This window comes from Oncorhynchus clarkii, chromosome 14 (genome assembly GCF_045791955.1).
Source record: "Oncorhynchus clarkii lewisi isolate Uvic-CL-2024 chromosome 14, UVic_Ocla_1.0, whole genome shotgun sequence".
Lineage (NCBI taxonomy): Eukaryota > Metazoa > Chordata > Actinopteri > Salmoniformes > Salmonidae > Oncorhynchus > Oncorhynchus clarkii.
In genome coordinates, this window is record NC_092160.1 from 6,767,583 (window position 1) to 6,790,000 (window position 22,418).

The 22,418-nt window shown below is 43.2% G+C and overlaps 1 protein-coding gene across 3 annotated transcripts in view; it reads left to right on the top strand.

The window, feature by feature from the left end:
• Positions 1–22,418, top strand: part of LOC139366187 (protein diaphanous homolog 1-like) — a 142,671-nt gene that overhangs the window by 30,181 nt on the left and 90,072 nt on the right. For 2 of the 3 annotated variants that reach the window (XM_071103374.1, XM_071103376.1), the window contains exons 2-8: positions 12,511–12,537; positions 19,094–19,255; positions 19,554–19,655; positions 19,783–19,997; positions 20,918–21,121; positions 21,234–21,450; positions 21,681–21,799. In XM_071103374.1, the coding sequence (XP_070959475.1) occupies positions 12,511–12,537; positions 19,094–19,255; positions 19,554–19,655; positions 19,783–19,997; positions 20,918–21,121; positions 21,234–21,450; positions 21,681–21,799 (1,046 nt within the window). The remainder of the gene's footprint in view (positions 1–12,510; positions 12,538–19,093; positions 19,256–19,553; positions 19,656–19,782; positions 19,998–20,917; positions 21,122–21,233; positions 21,451–21,680; positions 21,800–22,418) is intronic. The other variant, XM_071103375.1, reaches the window with a different exon arrangement.

The window sequence follows — 22,418 nt, forward strand, 5'->3', positions numbered from 1 at the left end:
GCCTCTGAATATTCAGAGGCCTGAGTTTCGCTAGTGCTCCCTCTCTCTCGCTCTCTCTCTCTCGCTCTGAAGTCTAATATTATGAATGACCAGTGCTGTATTATATCAAGTAGGCAAAATAACAAGCTTTTGTATGTGTGCCTCTAGGAACACTGACACACTGTCTGTTTCTATAGAGAGGGCGTTATCAAATATTAACTGTGACTGTTTGACAGTCTGGTGATGCATGCCCTGGGTGTGGGTACGCAGTGTGAAAAACTGCTCTATGCAGCCTCATCATTACTGAGACTCAGGCTTTGTGTTTGGCACGTTATTGAAATGTGCACTTCCTCCCTGCACCCCTCTACACTATCTCCTCATTCGCCTGGAACAGCTGTGAAAGGCTGTCTCCCAGTCGGAGTGCAAGTACCCAGCAGGTGCTTGGTATACATCTGAGCAGCTCCTGGAGAGTCAGTACTGAGCAATACTTTGTGAGATGTGTGGAACAGGGGTCTGACAGTCAGATCATGCTGCTGAGTACACCAAGGCTGTGGGTTCAGTAACTATACATGCTCAGAATAAGTGTTTGATAGTATATCGGAGCATCTGCCAAGGGCAAAGGCCTAGGCTTACAAGGGGACATATGGTGAATCTTGCTGAGAGAGGGCTTCACCGCAGAGCTGATGTTGCGACAGGAATGCTGGGTGCTGTGCTGCTTGTTGGCATAAGGGCCGTGTTTGTGTGTTGGTGGGGGCTATAGGGACTGTGTGTGTACTGGGTAAATGAAGGAGGAACAGTGAATGGACTTGTTGAAGGCAGGGAGATGGAGGTAGTTATTCTAAGCTGCTGTCTGGGGATTCCTCCCTATGTCTGATTCTATTCCTGTGTGTGTTTTTTTAAAGAATACATGTGTGTAAGACACTGTTTTTACCACTGCGTGTCTCTGTGTGTGAGCATCGGTTCGAGGTCTTCAGTCCGAGGTGTTGTGAGTGACTGACAGTGAGTGATCGATTTGTCGGCTCTGTAACATTTATCCCACAGGCTGCCTCTGTCTGTAATCAATTCAGTGCGTCTGTTTCAGCAGATCTTGCTTCTAAGGACTCACAGGGCCATAATTGCTCCAGGCTGTGGGGCCTTCGTCACAGCTTCCTGCTCCAGAAAGGGCTCTCACCCAGGGGGCAGAAATAGCCCTCAACCAGAGCTCTAAAGTGCTTCAAAATATTTTTCTGTGTGTCCTGAAATTTTTAAATTGGGAGCACCAGTGCTAGAAAAAATTATATAATAATTATTCTAATGATAAGATTTTACTGTTGCGTTGTTTCACAAGTGCAGATTTGTAAGCGTCATGCTTGCACCATTACTACAGCGAACACGGATTGATTCTAGCCCAAACAGTTCAAAAGATCTAATCCACAATACCAGTGCAATGTTTCTTTCTTCCTGTCACATATGGGGGGGGCATATTTTACATTCATGTCACGGGCCATTCTAAAACTCCACTTGGACCATTACCCATTTGTTTTGCACCTTGTTCAGGCATGTTTGTTACCTCCATTAGCTTGCTAGCTAACAACGTGGTAAATGTACCAGTATATTCAAACGTTTGTGGTAGAGGTCGACCGATTATGATTTTTCAACGCCGATACCGATTATTGGAGGACCAAAAAAGCCGGTACCGATTTAATCGGACGATTTTTATTATTTTATTTGTAATAATGACAATTACAACAATACTGAATGAACACTTATTTTAATATAATACATCAATAAAATCAATTTAGCCTCAAATAAATAATGAAACATGTTCAATTTGGTTGAAATAATACAAAAACAAAGTGTTGGAGAAGAAAGTAAAAGTGCAATATGTGCCATCTAAGAAAGCTAACGTTTAAGTTCCTTGCTCAGAACATGAGAACATATGAAAGCTGGTGGTTCCTTTTAACATGAGTCTTCAATATTCCCAGGTAAGAAGTTTTGGGTTGTAGTTATTATAGGAATTATAGGACTATTTCCCTCTATACCATTTGTATTTCATTTAACCTTTGACTATTGGATCTTCTTATAGGCACTTTAGTATTGCCAGTGTAACAGTATAGCTTCCGTCCCTCTCTTCGCTCCTCCCTGGGCTCGAACCAGGAACACAATGACAGCCACCCTCGAAGCACCGTTACCCATGCAGAGCAAGGGAAACAACCACTCCAAGGCTCAGAGCGAGTGATGTTTGAAACGCTATTAGTGCGCACTAACTAGCCAGCCATTTCACTTCGGTCACACCAGCCACATCTTGGGAGTTGATAGGCTTGAAGTTATAAACAGCGCAATGCTTGGTGCACAACGAAGAGCTGCTGGCAAAACGCAAAGAAAGTGCTGTTTGAATGAATATTTACTTGCCTGCTTCTGCCTTCCACCGCTCAGTCAGATACTTAGATACTTATATACTTGTATGCTCAGTCAGATACTTGTATACTTGTATGCTCAGTCAGATTATATGCAACGCAGGACACGCTAGATAATATCTAGTAAAACATCAACCATGTGTAGTTAACTAGTGATTATGATTGATTGATTGTTTTTATAAGATAAGTTTAATGCTAGCTAGCAACTTACCTTGGCTTACTGCATTCGCGTAACAGGCAGTCTCCTTGTGGAGTGCAACAAGAGAGAGGCAGGTCGTTATTGCGTTGGACTAGTTAACGGTAGGGTTGCAAGATTGGATCCCCCGAGCTGACAAGGTGAAAATCTGTCTTTCTGCCCCTGAACAAGGCAGTTAACCCACCGTTCCTAGGCGGTCATTGAAAATAAGAATGTGTTCTTAACTTACTTGCCTAGTTAATTAAAGATTAAATAAAGGTGTAAAAAAAAAAAGAGAAAATCCCGATTTCCTATTGTTATGAAAACTTGAAATCGGCCTTTCCGATTAATCGGTCAACCTCTAGTTTGTGGGCACATAAGGTAGGAAAAGGTATATCTTCTTCAGGGGCCTCATTTATCAATATTGTGTAGAAACTATTCTAAAACACGACTGGTCGTACGCATAGAAAAAGTGTCATTTATCAAATAATTCTGCTAGCATCATACACACACCGGTAAGATAGAACCAGTGATAAATAAGTTCTCAGCCTCAGTACTCATGCACAACCTTGTCTATTTGCATTTAGAAATGCCACCTAATTAGCCATATGTGGTCAAAATCATTCCTTTAAAATGGCACAAAAAGAAAAAAACTATTTTTCCAAAATAGAGGTGCTAGTACAACCAGAATGTTTTATTTGGCTCAATCAGTTGTGGCTTGACAAATAAAAACAGCTACAAAGAGAGGAAAATTAAGACAATTGTAGTTGCTTTAGCAATGGCACATATATACTTAATTCGTAATATATATATATATATATAATTTAACTTTTATTTAACTAGGCAAGTCAGTTAAGAACAAATTATTATTTACAATGACGACCTTCCCCCGCCAAACCCGGACAACGCTGTGCCAATTGTGCGGCGCCCTATGAGACTCCTAGTCACGGCCAGATGTGAAACAGCCTGGATTCAAACCAGGGACTGTAGTGATGCCTCTTGCACTGAGATGCAGTGCCTTGGACATCTGCATAGGCCACAATCCCCAATAAGCTGTCCGTTCTTAACCGCTCCCTCTTTTAGGCCAACACTGCTGTTCTAAATGAGTTGTGCGTTCCACCTTGCCACCATAGCGGGTTGAGAGCTTCAAGTTCCACATCACTAAGGACTCTGCAGAATGAAGAAAAAGCAGCCAACAAGTACTCAGCATATTTGGGAATTACTTAAATACTATTTGAAAAGCATTACAGGTGAAGCTGGTTGAGAGAATGCCAAGAGTGATCAAAGCTGTCATCAAATCAAAGGATGGCTACACTGAAAAATCTATAATATATTTTGGTTTCTTTAACACTTTTGGTTACTACATGATTCCATATGTGTTATTTCATAGTTTTGATGTCTTCACTATTGTTCGACAATGTAGAAAATAGTAAAAATAAAGAAAAACCCTTGAAGGAGTAGATCTTTTGACTGGTACTGTACATTCACTGGACTCTAACCACACACTCACATACTACACACACCACACACTCTGCTGCTACTCTGTTTAATATCTATGCATAGTCACTTTATCCTGTACCCCTTGTACAGTGCCTTCTGAAAGTATTCAGACCCCTTGACCTTTTCCACATTTTATTAGGTTACAGCTTTATTCTAAAATGTATTAAATTGTTTTCCCCCCTCATCAATCTACACACACGACTCCACAATGACAAAGCAGAAACTGTTTATTTATTTTTTACTTTTGTTAATTTATGAAAAATCTTATTACATTTACTTAAGTATTCAGACCCTTTACTCAGTACTTTGTTGTAGCACCTTTGGCAATGATTACAGTCTTCTTGGGTACAAGTTTGACACCTGTATTTGAGGAGTTTCTCCCATTCTTCTCTGTAGATCCTCTCAAGCTCTGTCAGATTGGATTGGGAGCGTTGCTGCAAGGCTATTTTTAGGTCTCTCCAGAGATGTTCAATCAGGATTAAGTCCGGGCTCTGACTGGGCCACCCAAAGACATTCAGAGACTTGTCCCGAAGCCACTCCTGCTTTGTCTTGGCTGTGTGCTTAGGGTTGTTGTCTTGTTGGAAGGGGAACCTTCGCCCTATTTTGAGGTCCCGAGAGCTCAAAATAGCATATTATTTTATCAAGGATCTCTTTGTACTTTGCACCGTTCATCTTTGCCTCGATCCTGACTAGCCCCAAAGTCCCTTCCGCTGAAAAATATCCCCACCATGCTTCACCGTAGGGATGGTGCCAGGTTTCCTCCAGACGTGAAGCTTGGCATTCAGGCCAAAGAGTTCAATCTTTGTTTCATATTTGCAACCATGTCTAAACCTGTGTTCAGTTGGTCATTATGGGGGTTGTGTGTAGATTGCAGAGTTTTTTTTTTTATTGAATCCGTTTTTAGAATAAGACTAATGTAACAAAATGTGGAAAGAGTCGAGGGGTCTGAATACTTTCCAAAGGCACAGTTTATATCCTCGTTATTTCACTTTTCTTTTTAACTCGGCATTTTGGGCTCGTACGTAAGCATTTCACGGTAATGTCTAAATCTGTTGTATTTGCCGCATGTGACAAATGAAATTTGATTGGATTCTACATTCAGCAGCGTCTTTTGGTGCCTGCACGTTATGAATGGAAGCCTTTTCTGTTCAGAGTTGAACTCATTTTGGCATGTTGCTTTTACAGTACATGCAAATCACACTTTTCGTACATAGCCTCATTAGGATTCTATTCAGGTGGGGCATGCCACATTAAGCAGGTTGTTGACGATTCCCCTAACATTTCTAAATGATCCTACATAATATGTCCGCCAGCCTGTGTGTAATACCACCAGACAGACATGGTTTCAGTGGGAATGCGCTCTACATTCTTTAATGACTCTCTCACTTATCTGCCAGCGGAAATGCTTACAGGCCGTCATGCAGCAGTACAGACATGGCCGGATCCCGTTAGCCTCTCTTGTTGTTCTGGGCTAGTTTTTTTAGTTTTATCATTAGGGACGGCCCTTCAAGGATGGCACAGTCATGCGGAAAAAAACGCCCCACTTGGACACACTCATGAAGACTTGCATGGAGGCTATGCAACACACACACACACACACACACACACACACGCAGGGGTCGGTCAGGCGTAAGTGAACAGGGCCAGCCACAGTGAACCAGGGAGACAGTCTGATGTGAAATAATAAAAAGGAAGGAGCCTAATATAACCAAGGACTTCCTGGTTACTTTATATACACACTGACAGGGGGGTGGCATGGGTGGAAAAGGGGTATGATGCTGTCACAGATTTTTTTGTTTTTTTTGTGAACTGTCAAATATAGACCTAACCCATGGAACTGCTTCTGATTTTATTTGCCCCCCCCCACCCCCCCCCCGTGTGTTCTGAAAAAAGCGAATTCGCTACAAATGGTTTTAATTTGGGAAATCTGTTCCAAAGTATTCCCACGCGTAATCGAGGGATAATGTGGTCTCATACAAATGTAAGCAAGGTTGGAAATTATTATGTTTTGGGCTTCTATTTGGTCACATGACCGTCTGCTCAAGAGGGAAAAAAACAGCCTGTGGCTTAATCTAGATCCCTGGCTTAGTGTGCTGCTGGTGCGTGGCTTGTTGGTCGTGAGTTTTGCTGTGTTTCTGTGTTGACTGAGTATGTTAGCTTTGGGGTGGTTTTAAGGAAAGCAAACCATTCCATGTCATGTAAAGTGACTGCTGGTGTTATGTTAATGTCTCAGTTGATTTACCAGCATTATTTTTGCCTCTTTTTTTTTATTTTTCTCTGTTGTTGTGAATGATCATTACCATTCTGTGTTCGTCATGTGTTAGTTGTGTGTATGCTTGTCTCTCTTCTCTCTTTGTCAAGTTGTTTATCTCTCAATGAGTGTTTGATCATGTGTAAACAGTCAAGTGTTCCTCAGGGACAAAGTACGCAATGTAGCCAGCCACGTGTAACACACCTAGGCCTAACCAGTGGCTGCCTGCCTTAAGGCACACAGCAGCATCCTGACGACACCGGACACGCGCGAGTCTGCGCACGACCAGTTTGGATGGAATGGTTGTATAACATGCATGTGTACATTTTATTTTGCAACGCAAACGCAAGTAACGCAAGCAGTGTGTTCAGCATGTAACACGCGCACTAGTGTTGCACGGCGTATCGAAACCTCTGTATTTTTCACACAAAAAAAAAATGAAACTGCTCGATACTCTAATTTTTTTACGTTCAGTACTTCTGTCAAATGTCTAAGGTGAATGAGAGGCTCAAGTCGGTCTATCAGAGCAAAGTGCCCACTCCACTTGTTCAATCATCGCTAGAGCTTTCTGGGTTGTGTTATCTCCCCACTGATGCTGCGTGGACGTTAACACACTGGAATAATGCACCGACAGTATGTAGGAGTGTTAAAACTGTTCATTACTGTTGTCGCAGAACAATGTCCATACAGGCTAGAACACTTTTGCAAAGCAAGACACCGGTGGCTTCCACCTTTTTAATTGTAGGGTAACTTTCCCTGCTAGCTTACAGCTGAAGCAACATCAGTTCACTCTACCCTGGTACTTTGTTTGTTGTTTGTGATAATATGCAAACCGTAAAAGCAAAATATGCTGATTGTCACAAAAAAACTAATTCGTCTCCCGTCTGGTTTCCACCATGTTGCATACCCACAAGGTCAGATTCCACAGCCGCATTCTGCCTTGCACATGTCATTACTTAGACAGCGCACACTTTTATAAAATAAGTTATTGCTTCTTCTATGCCAATATTGTTGCTCAATAAAATGTTCTCTTAGCAGTTGTTATTAAAATAAGTCGTAAACAGAAGGGATTGTTTGTCATGTGTAGCCCCGTGAAATCGGCTAAAACCAGCTCAACTCACATATTGAATAATACGCATTCACCTGTAATGTGACTAGGCCTGACTTTTTGTCGCTGTATTGTGTTGGTGTCGTTTTGGAATCGAGTGTCATGACGGTATCGAGTATCGTGATACTAAACCTGGTATCGAAGTCCATTCTGGTATCGTGACAACACTAATACACCATGTTGGAATAAAGAAGGATGTGATTTCCTAGATCTCCCCTCGGGACTGATAGTGAGTCAGGTTTCACTATGTTACTGACTTCCCGTGGTATCTGTGAACAGGAAGTGTTGTGTCACTTGTGTACGGGCGTGTCGCCTGCTAGAGAACCCCTCCCGGTGACATCATCCCTCACCGCTCAGCGGAGCACAGCCGCCACCAGGGAGCCATGGCAATGCTGCAAACACTCACATCAACAGCCACAGTGGAGATAACAACATGCACAATCTCCCTCTATCCATCCCTCTCCAAAATAGTCATTTTCTCCTTAATAGGTATGTAACTAGCAGTAGTTTAAACCGTGGTCTAATCTGGACTTTGTTTTTCAGAAGGAAACACCAAGTGTGTGTGTGTGTGAGAGAGAGAGAGATCACAGGTGCAATAAAGGGGTTATTCCTTAATCATTCAGTTGGTCAGTTAAGTTACTGTGACATTACTCTGACCTCTGCTTGTCTCTAAAGGGAAGTGAGTAATGGTTCAAGTGTGTGTAATAACACATCTCAACACGGGCTCTTTTTCTCTCTTTCTCTTCGATTTCTCAATCTGCTCTCTTGCTTTCTTTGTCCCTCTCGCTCAGCATAGCTGTCACACACACACACACACACACACACACACACACACACACACACACACACACACACAGAGTGCTGTCTTATGGTTCTGGGTGGGAGCTGTACATTAGTAGTGACAGTGCTGTGAAGAGAGGCTGACTGGCTCATTATGTTCTTGTCACAAGCCAAGCGCTTAAATGCTGACTTCCACTACGTTTCCTAGGAACCACAAGAACCAAATACATTTCTTCTGCTCTTTTGGTTCTGTGCTTCTTTTTGTCTTTGTTTAATGATGGTCCTTTGGGAACTCTCTGTGTGGTTTTCTGGGCAAGTGCCTGTAAAGCAGGGTACTTTTTAGAAGGATAATTACACAGCACTTGTGTGTGTGTGTGTGTGGTGATCCTCTTTGTGAAGTTCTCACAAGGAAAGCAGCCTGTTCTCATCTCTTTCTAATTACTCTGAGTTAAGCTGGTGGCCTGACCTGACAGTGTGAAGGCTATGTGTGGTGGGGGGAATATAACTTTGGACATTTTCTCCTATCTCGCTCTCATATACACACTCTGTTTCCTGTGTGATTACCCAGAGTTCTTTGTGTCTGTATTCTCACGTTCAGGCCTTGTGGGTTAAATGGCACCATCATGGCATCAGCTGTTTTTAGAATGGCTGCGTCAGGGTAACAAGTGCTTTCATAAATGCATGGCTCGGGCCTCGTTTCACAAGAGCATTGTAAAATAAGCTTTCTCTTAACGACCCAGCCTTAACGCATGTTCATTTACGTATCGGATTTCATTGTCCAACATCAGTTTTACAATTTCTTCATTTTTGTGGCCACCTAGAGTAATGTTTTGCTTTTCAACAAAACCTTTCATGTTGGTATAAGAACATCGTACTACTTTATTTTATTACGACTTTACAGGCTGTTTTCTATTCTGTTCAAATGAATTCCGATCATCTATAGATGGTATTTTGAGCACCGCGGGTGGACGCCCTATCTTTCCGGTTACGTTGTCTGGCTCAATTTCTGACGGAAACGCTGAGCTGCGTGTTTGCGCCCGCACTTGTTGTCGTCGATGTAGCCTAAGCGGAAACCTCCCTGTAGAGGGGATCAGGATCCGTGTTCACTGCAGGAGACGAACACCAATTGGTCATCACACTGACCTGTATAAGAATTAGGCCCAGGACGATACCACTATCGCAGTATTTTTTTATTCCTTGCCAAAAATGAAAGCACGAAGCAGGTCCTTTGTGTGCTGTAGCTTTGAAAATGCATTTATGTGGCCACATAATGTTTGTTTCCGTCATTAGAGGATATTCACACCGTGTACTATAGAAGAACAGCACTACACAGGTAGTCTCCATTACCAGCTCTTTGGCTGCTTCCCAAATAGCACCCTGTGTGATAACATCTATCATGTGAACAACAATGTGCAGTGTCGGCCTTTTTGTTTGTGTATGTGCCCATGAGTGTGTTTGAATACACATCAGTTTAACGGTTGAGCCCTCGTGAGTTCACACGTATTGTTAACCTATAGAGGTTGGATAACTGGGGTGCTGCATATTAAAACGTGTGTGTGTGTGTGTGTTTTGAGGGAGGTAGGTTGACTCCCGTTCCATTCCTTTGACATTTGTGAGCCACAAGTTCCTCATACCATGTCTGGTATTTCTTAAAGGGTAGCAGTTAATGTCAGCCCAAAACCATAGAAATAGAATGGAGCAGACGGCCAACACATCACGACTCCTATTCAGTCTAGCTGCAGACCTAATAGTTCTTTGATGAGGGTCATAATGGCTGGGACTGGGATGGCAGACATCAATCTGAATGTGTTCCCAAAGTACTTGTGTGAAAGTTACCAGAAGGTAATATAGGCTTGGGCGGTATACCGGGTATTTGGAAAAAGTCACGGGATGGTTTTTTTCAATACCGTTGAAACTATTTATTTGAAGTTAAAAAAATAAAAAAATTTAAAAAATGAATATTTGTAGCTACTTTTTAAGTAAATACTTGCAGTCAACGTGTGCTATACGTTAGGAGATAAAGAAGATTGCGTACTTTATTTCACCTGTCACATCATTTTTCATGATGAAGCCTACTGGTTGTCCCCAGTCACGTGGTGTTTGTTTACAAGCACACAATGACAAGAGACTAGAGCCTTGTGAGTCACAGTATGGAATTTACAACTAAATGTTTGACAGCTAGATATCTTGTAACTATTTAGTTAACTGTCTAAAATGTGCTAAATGCTCTGCAGTTGTGCATTTGGTCTGCTAATTTAGTAGCTAGTTAGCTATCTAGCTAAGTGTGGTTAGCTTCTTTCAAAATCAAGCATTCGCTTGGTATCAGCAGAGAATCCCCTCTTGGATCAAGAGCATCGCTGGCTATATAAAAAGTGGATTTAGTTAGCATTCTCTATTGGATTTTACATGTACTTGTTAGCAAATGCTAACCTTCGGATTACAGAGTATCTGTGAGGTGTAAAAACAGTGCCCCCTTGTGTTCAGTGCCGGTATTACTTCATATCCCGGTATGGCACAAGGTTGGTTTGATAATCTGGATACCTCTAGAAGGTAACGAGAGATGAAAGTTGAGATAAAGTAATCAAAAAGAAGAAAATGGCACTAGGGACCTAACACCCTCTGTCATTCTCTCAGGCCCAGATCCAATCAGCTGGCTACCTCAGGAGGGATGGAGAGAGAGAGGAGGGATGGAAAGAGAACAAGAGATGGAGAGAGAGAAGTGTGGAGATGGTGTGCAGTAATGACGATCTCCATGCTGTGACTTAGCAAATTGTGTTTCTTTGTGTTATTAGCTAATGGCTAATTAGCAGCTCTCTTAAATTGAATTTGTGTAGAATCCATATTATAGTCCCAACAGCCCCTTACACCAGTCCCTTGTTTGCACTGTTTTCCATGTAGCTGTGTGTACGCACGCGTATGTGTGTCAGTCCGCCTTTGTCCGCATGCCTTTTTGAGAGAGGAGGGAGGTGAGAGAGAGTGAGAATGCAAGTCAGCTTAGGCCAATTGAACCTTTCTCTGTAGAGAAAGCTGATCACTAAAGTAGAGTCCTGCACTGGTCTTTTTTTGGGGGGAGCCGAACCTGCTCCTCGCCGGCCACTTATATTCTGAGCTGCGTCTGGACAGATTTTTCTCTTCAACCCGACCCACCTGCATAGAATGAATTGCTACAGAGAGCCGATCAGTGACCAGCCAAGTAACATCATTTATTTAATAGTTTTTATGATCTCCAAAGTAGTAGGCTATTATCCCCCCCCCCCCTGCATAAACATGTATTTATCTGCCTATTCAACATTTGGATAAAGTAACCATTTTATTTATTTTTTTACAATGAGAAAAGGCACAGTTGACAAATCAAATCGCTTTGATAAAGAGCCTTCTAATTAGACTTCTTACCTAATTAAAGCCTATATACGACATAACAAAACCTAGGAAGGCTGGCTCAGAGAGAGATGAGAGGTGTGTGTGTGTGTGTTCCTCTGTTTGTCTTCCCCCGAAGGTTGACTTTATAAAGCCGTTGAACATGTTGAGCCTAGGTTGTTGTTCAGTGTGTGTTCTGTGGCCTGTGACCCTCTGGGTGGCTGCTGATTGGCTCCAGATGCTGGCATGTGGGACAGTCATTATGGGCCATGTTTGGAAGCACCGTTACAGAGATCATGCATCTTATTTCTGGCTTATCTTTTGCAGTTATGTAGAATGCAAACATAGGAAGTGAGGAACTTGCCCCATAAGCTTTCCATAGTTGTGTTTCGATTTGTGTGTGATCTTCAGCGCCACCTGGTGTTGGCCAATTATCAATTGAGACCCTGCCTTCACTAAGCTATTCATTGGTGTAGCCTGACACCTTGTGGCAAGGATTTGCTAGTGCAATTGTACTGTCATTCTACCTGTCAAAAAAAATCTGAAATCCCCTAATCGCAAAAAATGGATCAATCCCTGCATGTGGAATTGTTCAGATGATCCATAACGTCGTACAAGAGGAATTAGTGAGCTAATCTAAGTGTGTATGTTCTTGATTGATCCAGTGTGTAATGTGTAACTGTGTTTAATGAAGTAGTCTGTTATTGTGATATTGATCTACCTGTAGCCTATTCCCCTCTGTCCGCAATGATTAATGATGACCTTTGTAGAGACGTTCCCTGTCTGATCCTAATTGATCCTTTCCTCTCTCCCCCACTCCCTCTCTTTCTCTCCTTCTGTCTGTCCCTTAATCCCTCCCTCGATCTCCCCGTATCCCTCAATGTCTCCCTCTTCCCCTGTTCAATCTCCCCATTTCTTTCTTTCACTCGTTCTCTCAACCCCTCCCCCTCCCCTCTCTGTACAGAAACTCAAACGGCTGATTCCTGATGAGGTAGGTTGTGTGTGTGTGTTTGTGTGTGCCCACATCCCAGTCATAATCATCTGACTGTCTTTGTTGCATCTCATCTCACCCTGTAGTCCACTACTAACCCCTCCCCATGCCCCTCTATCCATACCACACTACAACCCCCATGAGCCTGGTTGTTGCAGTAACACCCCATAATAACTCAACCATGTTGTCTGTACTACTCACCCTGGTTGTATCGACACATACTGTTGAATGGTGCCTGCCTGTCCGTCTGTGTCTCCCTGACTCAGTGGTTGGTCTGAAGGGCCGGCCTAGGTTACAGGTTGGGTCTGGGGTCAAGGTTAGGGGGTTGTAGGTAGGTTAGGCCCAGGGCAGGAAGGGGTTAAACTAGCTATGATCTCACAGGAAGTCTGCTACTCAAAGGTTATTTTACTTTAAATGTATTTAACCTTTTTCTTTAACTAGGCAAGTCAGTTTAAGAACGACTGCCTACCCCGGTATTTACGGTATTACTGGTTTAGCACACAAGGTGTGCGGCAAATGATGCAAAAAAAAGCCCATTGGGCCTTTATTACCAGAATGCTAACAGAATTAGCCCAAGTAATAGCGAATTTCCATGGAGCCTGCTAGCGTAAGAGCACAAATAAAAATAAACAAATTGCAAAGACAAGCAATCCAGCTCATGAAGTTATACACACACACCTATTTCAGCCACACCCGTTGCTGACAGGTGTATAAAACTGAGCACACAGCCATGCAATCTCCATAGACAAACATTGGCAGTATAATGGCCCGTACTGAAGAGCTCAGTGACTTACAATGTGGCACCGTCATAGGATGGCACCTTTCCAACAAGTCAGTTCATCAAATTTCTGAGCTAGAGCTGCTCCGGTCAACTCTAAGTGCTGTTATTGTGAAGTGGAAATGTCTAGGAGCCACAACGGCTCTACTGCGAAGTGGTAGCCCACACAAGCTCAGAGAACGGGAATGCTGAAACTGGAGGCCGACCGATTAATCAGAATAGCCGATTATTTAGGGCCATTTTCAAGTTTTCATAACAATCGGAAATCGGTATTTGTGGACACTGAATTTTAATTTTATTTATTTTTTTACCACCTTTATTTAACTAGGCAAGTCAGTTAAGAACATACCTTATTTTCAATGACGGCCTAGGAACGCTGGGTTAACTGCCTTGTTCAGGGGCAGAACGACAGATTTTTACCTTGTCAGCTCGGGGATTCAATCTTGCAACCTTAGATTAACTAGTCCAACGCTCTAACCACCTGCCTTACATTGCCCTCCACGAGGAGCCTGCCTGTTACGCGAATGCAGTAAGAAGTCAAGGTAAGTTGCTAGCTAGCATTAAACTTATCTTATAAAAAACAATCAATCAATCATAATCAGTAGTTAACTACACATGGTTGATGATATTACTAGTTTATCTAGCATGTCCATGTCTAGCAATCGATGCGGTGCGCATTCGCGAAAAAGGACTGTCGTTGCTCCAACGTGTACCTAATCATAAACATCAATGCCTTTCTTAAAATCAATACACAAGTATATATTTTTAAACCTTCATATTTAGTTGATATTGCCTGTTAAAATGTATTTTAACTAGGGAAATTGTGTCACTTCTCTTGCAACAGAGTCAGGGTATATGCAGCAGTTTGGGCCGCCTGGCTCGTTGCAAACTAATTTTTTTGCCAGAATTTTACATAATTATGACATAACATCGAAGGTTGTGCAATGTAACAGGAATATTTAGATTTATGGATGCCACCCGTTAGATAAAATACGGAACGGTTCTGTATTTCACTGAAAGAATAAATGTTTTTTTTTTCTTCAAGATGATAGTTTCCGGATTCGACCATATTAATGACCGAAGGCTCGTATTTCTGTGTGTTATGTTATAATTAAGTCTATGATTTGATAGAGCAGTCTGACTGAGCGATGGTTGGCACCAGCAGGCTCGTAAGCATTCATTCAAACAGCACTTTTGTGCGTTTTGCCAGCAGCTCTTCGCAATGCTTCATGCGTCACTCGCTCTGAGACTTGGAGTAGTTGTTCCCCTTGCTCTGCATGGGTAACGCTGCTTTGAGGATGGCTGTTGTCGATGTGTTCCTGGTTCGAGCCCAGGGAGGAGCGAGGAGAGGGACGGAAGCTATACTGTTACACTGGCAATACTAAAGTGCCTATAAGAACATCCAATAGTCAAAGGCATATGAAATACAAATCGTGTAGAGAGAAATAGTCCTATAATTCCTATAATAACTACAACCTAAAACTTCTTACCTGGGATTATTGAAGACTCATGTTAAAAGGAACCACCAGCTTTCATATGTTCTGAGCAAGGAACTTAAACGTTAGCTTTCTTACATGGCACATATTGCATTTTTACTTTCTTCTCCAACACTTTGTTTTTGCATTATTTAAACCAAATTGAACATGTTTCATAATTTATTTGAGGCTAAATTAATTTTATTGATGTATTATATTAAGTTAAAATAAGTGTTCATTCAGTATTGTTGTAATTGTCACTATTACAAATAAATAAATAAAAATCGGCCGATTTAATCGGTATCGGCTTTTTTTGGTCCTCCAATAATCGTTACCGGCGTTGACAAATCATAATCGGTTGACCTCTAGCTGAAACGTGTTGTGCTTAAATTGTATGCCCTTGGTTGCAACGCTCACTACCAAATTCCAAACTGATTCCGGAAGCCACGTTAGCACAATAACTATTCGTCTGGAGCTTCATGAAATAGGATTCCATGGCCGAGCAGCCGCACACAAGCCTAAGATCACAATGCCAAGCGCCAGCCAGGAGAATGCTACCTGCCCCAATGCACAGTGTCAACTGTAAAGTTTGGTGGAGGAGGAATAATGCTCTGGGGCTGTTTTTCATGGTTTGGGAAATCTTAACGCTACAGCGTACAATGCCATTTTAGACGATTCTGTGCTTCCAACTTTGTGGCAAAAGTTTTGGGAAGGCCCTTTTCTTTTTCAGCATGACCATGCCCCCAAGCATGAAGTGAGGTCCTTACAGAAATGGTTTGTCGATCGGTTTGGAAGAACTTGACTGGCCTGCACCTCAACCCCATCAAACACTTTTGGGATGAATAGGAATGCCGACTGCGAGCCAGGCCTGATCGCCCAACATTATTGTGTTATCTCACTAATGCTCTCGTGGCTGAATGGAAGCAGCAATTTTCCAACATCTAGTGGAATGCCTTCCCAGAAGAGTGGAGGCTGTTATAGCAGCAAAGGTGGGGACCAACTCCATATTAATGCCCATGATTTTGGAATGAGATGTTCAACGAGCAGGTGTCCACAAACTTCTGTGTATAGCCATGTAGTGTGTATACTGTATACAGTGCATTTGGAAAGTATTCAGACCCCTTCACTTTTCCCACATTTTTTAGGTTAGATCCTTGTTCTAAAATTGATTAAATTGTTGTTTTCTTCAATCGTCACAATACCCCATAATGACAAAGCAAAAACAGGTTTTAAAAAATGTGTAATTTATTTTAAAACTTTCATAAAAAAACAAATCAAATTTACATAAGTATTCAGACTCTTTACTCAGTACTTTGTTGAAGCACCTTTGGCAGCGATTACAGCCTCGAGTCTTCTTGCGAATGACGCTGCAAGTTTGGCAAACCTGTATTTGGGGGGTTTCTCCCATTCTTCTCTGCAGATCCTCTCAAGCTCTGTCAGGTTGGATGGGGAGTGTTGCTGGGCAGCTATTTTCAGGTCTCTCCAGAGATGTTAGATCGGGATCAAGTCCGGGCTCTGGCTGGGCCACTCAAGGACATTCAGAGACTTGCCCGAAGCAACTCCTGCGTTGGCTTGGCTGTGTGCTTAGGATTGTTGTCCTGTTTGAAGGTGAACCTTCGCCCCGGTCTGAGGTCCTGAGCACTCTGGAGCAGGTTTTGATCAAGGATCTCTCTGTACTTTGCTCCGTTCATCTTTCCCTCGGTCCTGACTAGTCTCCCAGTCCCTGCCGCTGAAAACATCTCCACAGCGTCATACTGCCACCACCATGCTTCACCGGAGGGACAGCGCCAGGTTTCTTCCAGACGTGGCGCTTGCCGCTAAGGCCAGAGAATCTTATTTCTCGTGGTCTGAGAGTCTTTAGGTGCTTCTGATAACAGCCCACTTGGAGTTTATGTTTATGTGCCTTTTTACTGAGGAGTGGCTTCCGTGCAGCCACTCTCTCGGCCTGATTGGTGTAGTGCTGCAGATATGGTTTTCCTTCTGGAAGGTTCTCCCATATCCACAGAGGAACTCTGGAGCTCTGTCAGTGTGATCATCGGGTACTTTGTCACCTCCCTGACCAAGGCCCTTCTCCCCCGATTGCTCAGTTTGGCCGGGCAGCCAGCTCTAGGAAGAGTCTTGGTGGTTCCAAACTTCTTCCATTTAAGAATGATGGAGGCCACTGTGTTCTTGGAGACTTTCAATGCTGCAGACATTTTTTTGATACCCTTCCCCAAATCTGTGTCTCGACACAATCCTGGCTCGGAGCTCTACAGTCAATTCCTTTCGACCTCATGGCTTTTGCTCTGACCTGCACTGTCAACTGTGGGATCTTATGTAGACAGGTTTGGGCCTTTCCAAATCATGTCCAGTCCATTAAATTTCCACAGGTGGACTCCAATCAAGTAGAAACATCTTACGGATGATCAATGGAAACAGGATTTACCTGAGCTCAATTTTGAGTCTCATTGTAAAGGGACTGAATACTTATGTGAATAAGGTATTTCAGATTATTATTATTTTTTGTAATACATTTGCAAATATATATAAACCTGCTTCCGCTTTGTCAATATGGGGTATTGTCTGTAGATTGCTGAGGATTTTTTTGTTTAATCCATTTTAAAATGAGGCTGTAACGTAACAAAGTGGAAAAGGTCAAGGGGTCTGAATACTTTCCGAAGGCACTGTAGGTAGGAGGAACCAAATTTCATTTTTTTACTGGTTCGAATCCCTGAGCCCACTAGGTTAATAATCTGCCAATGTGCCCTTGAGCAAGGCCCTTACCCCTAATTGCTCCTGTATGTCACTTTGGATGATAGCGTCTGCTAAATTACTAAAATATACATGCGAACTTAGGGGTAGGGTAGCATTAACTCAGAATTCTTTGTTTTTTTTATTCAGGTAAACAATATAAAACCCATAATATCTTGCTGCGTCTTGTAAACCTATTTCTAAAGTGCTTCTGTCATTTCTGCTCTGCATCAGACTTATTTTGTGCTTCAGTTGCACTTATCCACTTAGGTGAGAATTCACAAACAGGCATTCTATCAGCACATAGAGCTCTGACTGATGTGCAACTTTTCTCTGATGCTTTTCTGTGTAGCCAGCCTTATTTTCTCCTGTAAAATGCAAGCTTAACTTTAAGCAAAACATTAGAAAATGCAGCTGGCTACATTCTCTCGTCTCATAAACATTAGACATATGGTGGCCATGCATCGTTTTTGCAAAAAAATGCCTAGATTTCTCAATGTAAACGAATTGACTTGTGTGGCTGCCAGCCAAGAACGCAATCTGCTTTATTTCCTAACGTATTGCACAAGTTGAGTGCCGGTATTTACTTAATAAAGATCCTCCCCCTTTTTTGTCAATTTTCGCCTAAAGTAACATACCCAAATCTAACTGCCTGTAGCTCAGGACCTGAAGGAAGGATATGCATATTCTTGATACCATTTGAAAGGAAACACTTTGAAGTTTGTGGAAATGTGAAATTAATGTAGGACAATATAACACATTAGATCTGGTAAAAGATAATACAAAGGGAAAAAAGCATGTGTTTTGAAATGCAAGCGAGAGACCATAATGTATTATTCCAGCCCAGGTGAAATTAAAATTTTGGCCACTAGATGGCAGCAGTGTATGCACATTTTTAGACTGATCAAATTAACTATTGCATATCTGTTCAAAATGTTATATCAAGACGGGCCAAATGTGCTTAATTGGTTTATTAGTACATTTTCAAGTTCATAATTGTGCACTCCCCTTAAACAATACCATGGTATTCTGTCACTGTAATAGCTACTGTAAATCAGACAGTGCAGTTAGATTAACAAGAATTTAAGCTTTCTGCCCATATAAGACATGTCCATGTCCTGGGAGGTGTTCATGTTACTTACAACCTCATGCTAATCACATTAGCCTGCGTTAGGTTAACTGTCCCGTAGAGTTTATTAAAGTGGCTACAAATATGAGTGTATTGAAAAACTTCTAATAAATAGTTTCAACGGTTTTGATGATATTGAAAAGCCATCCAGTGGCTATTTCCAAGTACCCCGGTAAACAGTATGTGGTATGAACTGGTATGTTGATGACATCACCCTGTGACCCTGCTTCATTTGATTCTAGCACACACATGAGTGAAGCTGAACGTGTTTCACAGTGATATTTAGTCATTTATGACGTCTGAATGTCCAATGGAATCTGATGCCCAATTCCAAATCAACCTCTTTGCCCTGACCTATTCAATCCACAGGGTTGGGGTTGAACTGGGATAACCCTCATATCTCCCTGTGTGACCTCTGACCACTCTCCTTTGACCCCCCTGCAGTTGGAGCGTTTCACCAGCATGAGGATGAAGAAGGACAAGGAGAAGCCTCATGCAGCCGGGCAGCGCCACTCCAACGCTGCCCATTACGAGGTTCCTACCCAGGGGACCATGCTGCATGACCACCCTGACGAATACGTCCTGGAACTCTTCGAACAGATGCTGGTGAGAGAGAAGAGGGTTAAATAAAGAGACAATGATTGTCTACTGGGTGTGGACTACAGGCTATTTGTCTGTATCTTTTGGGACGCTGACTTAAAGGTATCTCTCTGTCTTCCCCCTCCCCCCCTCTCTCTCTCCCCTCCCCCTCTCTCTCCCCTCCCCCTCTCTCTTTCTCTTCTCTCTCTCTCGCTCTCCCTCCCCTCCCTTTCTCTCTCCCCCCCTCTCTCTCCCCTCCCCCTCTCTCTTTCTCTTCCCTCTCGCTTGCTCTCCCCCTCTCTTTCCCCCTGCTCTCTCTCTCCAGGTGGATATGAACTTGAATGAGGAGAAGCAGCGGCCTCTGCGGGCGAAAGACATCGTCATCAAACGAGAGATGGTGTCTCAGTACCTCCACACGTCCAAAGCTGTGAGTAACAAAGGTTGAGGTACTGGGATCAGTCATACCTTCATAACATACACAGTAGACCTGGAGCAGCGGTAACTTGTCCTCTTTATGTCCTTTTACACTACTGCCGTGTGTGTGTGTGAGCTAGGGTCAGAACCAGAAGGAGAGCTCCAAGTCAGCCATGATATACATCCAGGAGCTGAGGACTGAGCCCAGAGACGCACAGCTCCTGGGCTGTCTGGAATCACTCCGGGTCTCCCTCAACAACAACCCTGTCAGCTGGGTGCAGAACTTTGGAGACGAGGGCCTGGTTCTGCTGCTCAACATCATGAGGAAAATCCAGGAGGAGAAGGACGAGTACCCGTAAGATATATCAAGCTCCTGTTACCCCTTTTACCTACCCCGTACCCCCTCTAACCCCCTTTTACATTAACCTTAACTCCAGGAGGAAAGAGACCAGTACCCGGAAGTAGGCTTTATTAAATCAGTTTTCTCTTTTTGCCTGATTCCATAGATTTTTCCCCCCAACAAAATTCCTCGTCTGTTGACCTTTTCCAGGTTTCCGTTTCCCCCAGTTCTTTCAAGTTTTCACTCAAATGACACTTTGTAAAATAGAACAACAACTTTATTTGGTGTTGTAAGTCCACAACAATGTTTTAACCACATCAGAAGACTACTTTTCTGTTGTTGTTGAAATGTAGATTTGGTTGGTGTAGTTACCCTTTACATTACAGTGCACACCTAGCAAGAGACCGTTGTTTTGTGTTTTTGTAGCTCAACACATACCCACTGGATCGACGCAAATCATCCCGATATCATTCTGCCAGATAGGCGCAGGCTACTTTGTAGTTTAACGTTTAATTGAGAAGGTTTTTTGGGAAAGTCTTTCCTTTTACCAGAAGACTGTTTTCATTTGCGTCATCGCTAACGGCCACACAGAGTTGCCTTTTCAGAAAGTTGCAGGAATGACAAACACTGTTGCGTTCTGCTCATGCCTTATGATAAACTTTGGCTAATACATTTAGTTTATTCCCTATTAAGTTCAGTCAAAATGTTTTGAATATTGTTGAATGTCTGGATCCCGTGATTACGTCTGCGTTTCAACGCCCCTCTTACCACTTTTGCATTTACCCTACCTCCCGGAGGAGAGAGACGAGTACTGGTAAGACGTCGACCCCTCTTATTCCTAGAACGCTCCAGTGGATTTGCTACTTGTTTGGTTTGGAAACCCCCTTATGTACAATAACACACCATTCCCCCTCCCTCCTCTCTCCTCCGGTTAGAAACATGGGCATGAAGTGTCAACACGAGATTGTGCGCTGTCTCAAAGCCTTCATGAACAACAAGTATGGTCTGAAGGCCATGTTGACGTCTGCCGAGGGCATCCCTCTGCTGGTCCGAGCCATCAACCCCCGGGTCCCTCACATGATGGTGGATGTGGTGAAACTGCTCTCGGCCATCTGCATCCTGGAACACCCTGACAACCTGTAAGTATCTGTTTAGGTGTGTGTGTCTGTGTGTGTCTGGGAGTGGGAGAATGTGTTTTTGTGTGTGTGTGTGTGTACCTTTCTGTGCATTAATATGTAACGCCCTCTGTAGTCATGAGCGTGTTCTGGAGGCCATCACTGAGGAGGCAGAAAAGCAGGACAATGAGAGGTTTCAGCCACTCCTCTTAGGTATGAACAAGCCCAACATCGCCTTGAAGAATGGCTGTATGCAGCTCATCAACGCTCTCATCAGTCGAGGAGAAGAGCTGGACTACAGGATCCACATCCGCTCAGAGCTGCTGAGACTGGGCCTACGAGACCTGCTGACGGTGAGTCACACAGACAGGTTCCAAACACTCATGTTTACCTGTAGGTTCAGGGAAGTTTGGATTTTTATTGAACCCCCCCTCCAATCTTCAACCCACCCTTCCCTCCCTCTTACTCTCCTCTCTCTCCCCCCCTTCTCCCCCCCCCCTCTCGCTCCCCCTCTTTCTCCTCCCACCTCTCTCTCCTCCCACCTCCCTCTCTCTCTCTCCCTCCTCCTCCCTGGGTCCTGTAGGATATTCGGACCATAGAGAATGAGGAGCTGAGGGTGCAGCTCAGTGTTTTTGACGAGCAGGCCGAGGATGACTCTGATGAACTCCAGGCCCGCCTCAACGACGTGCGCATCGAGATGGAATATCCTTCCACCACCAGGGAGGCTCAAAAAGTCTGTCTATGAAGGGAAGTTACTTTGGTTCAGATGTTAAGGTGATACAAGTTTATCGTATAGCTGTCTCAAGTTGTACCTTATACAGTGCACTACTGTTGATCACGGCCTATAGGGTAGCCCACTCTATAGGGAACAGGGTGCAACCTACCAGTCAGGTCACTGTCCTCTAACGTACATTCCTACATTTCACCACCAGGTGGCTCCAAGGTGCCATAATAGTTTCTCACACAAAAGCACAAGGAATTCTTCAGGGCTTTTGTTTTACCTTGTTGATTGCCTTGGCTCTGGTCACCATGACTGAGATGCATTTGATCACAGTAATAAACGGATCAGGAAGCTACTTAGCCTTTGATCAGATACTGATACCAGTCTTTAACAGGGCTTTGTCTTTGCCACATAAATCCTTCACAATATAACACAATGACTACTGCATGTAAAGCGGTAGTAAACTATATTGGAACCAGGTTACTGTAGATTGGGTTGCCTCTAAACACAGTAGTATATCTTATTAGTAGGGGTGGATTGATTCAGGGCGTTGATGACTGCTCTGACCACTTGAGGTTGTGGTCCTTAACCATGCGGTCG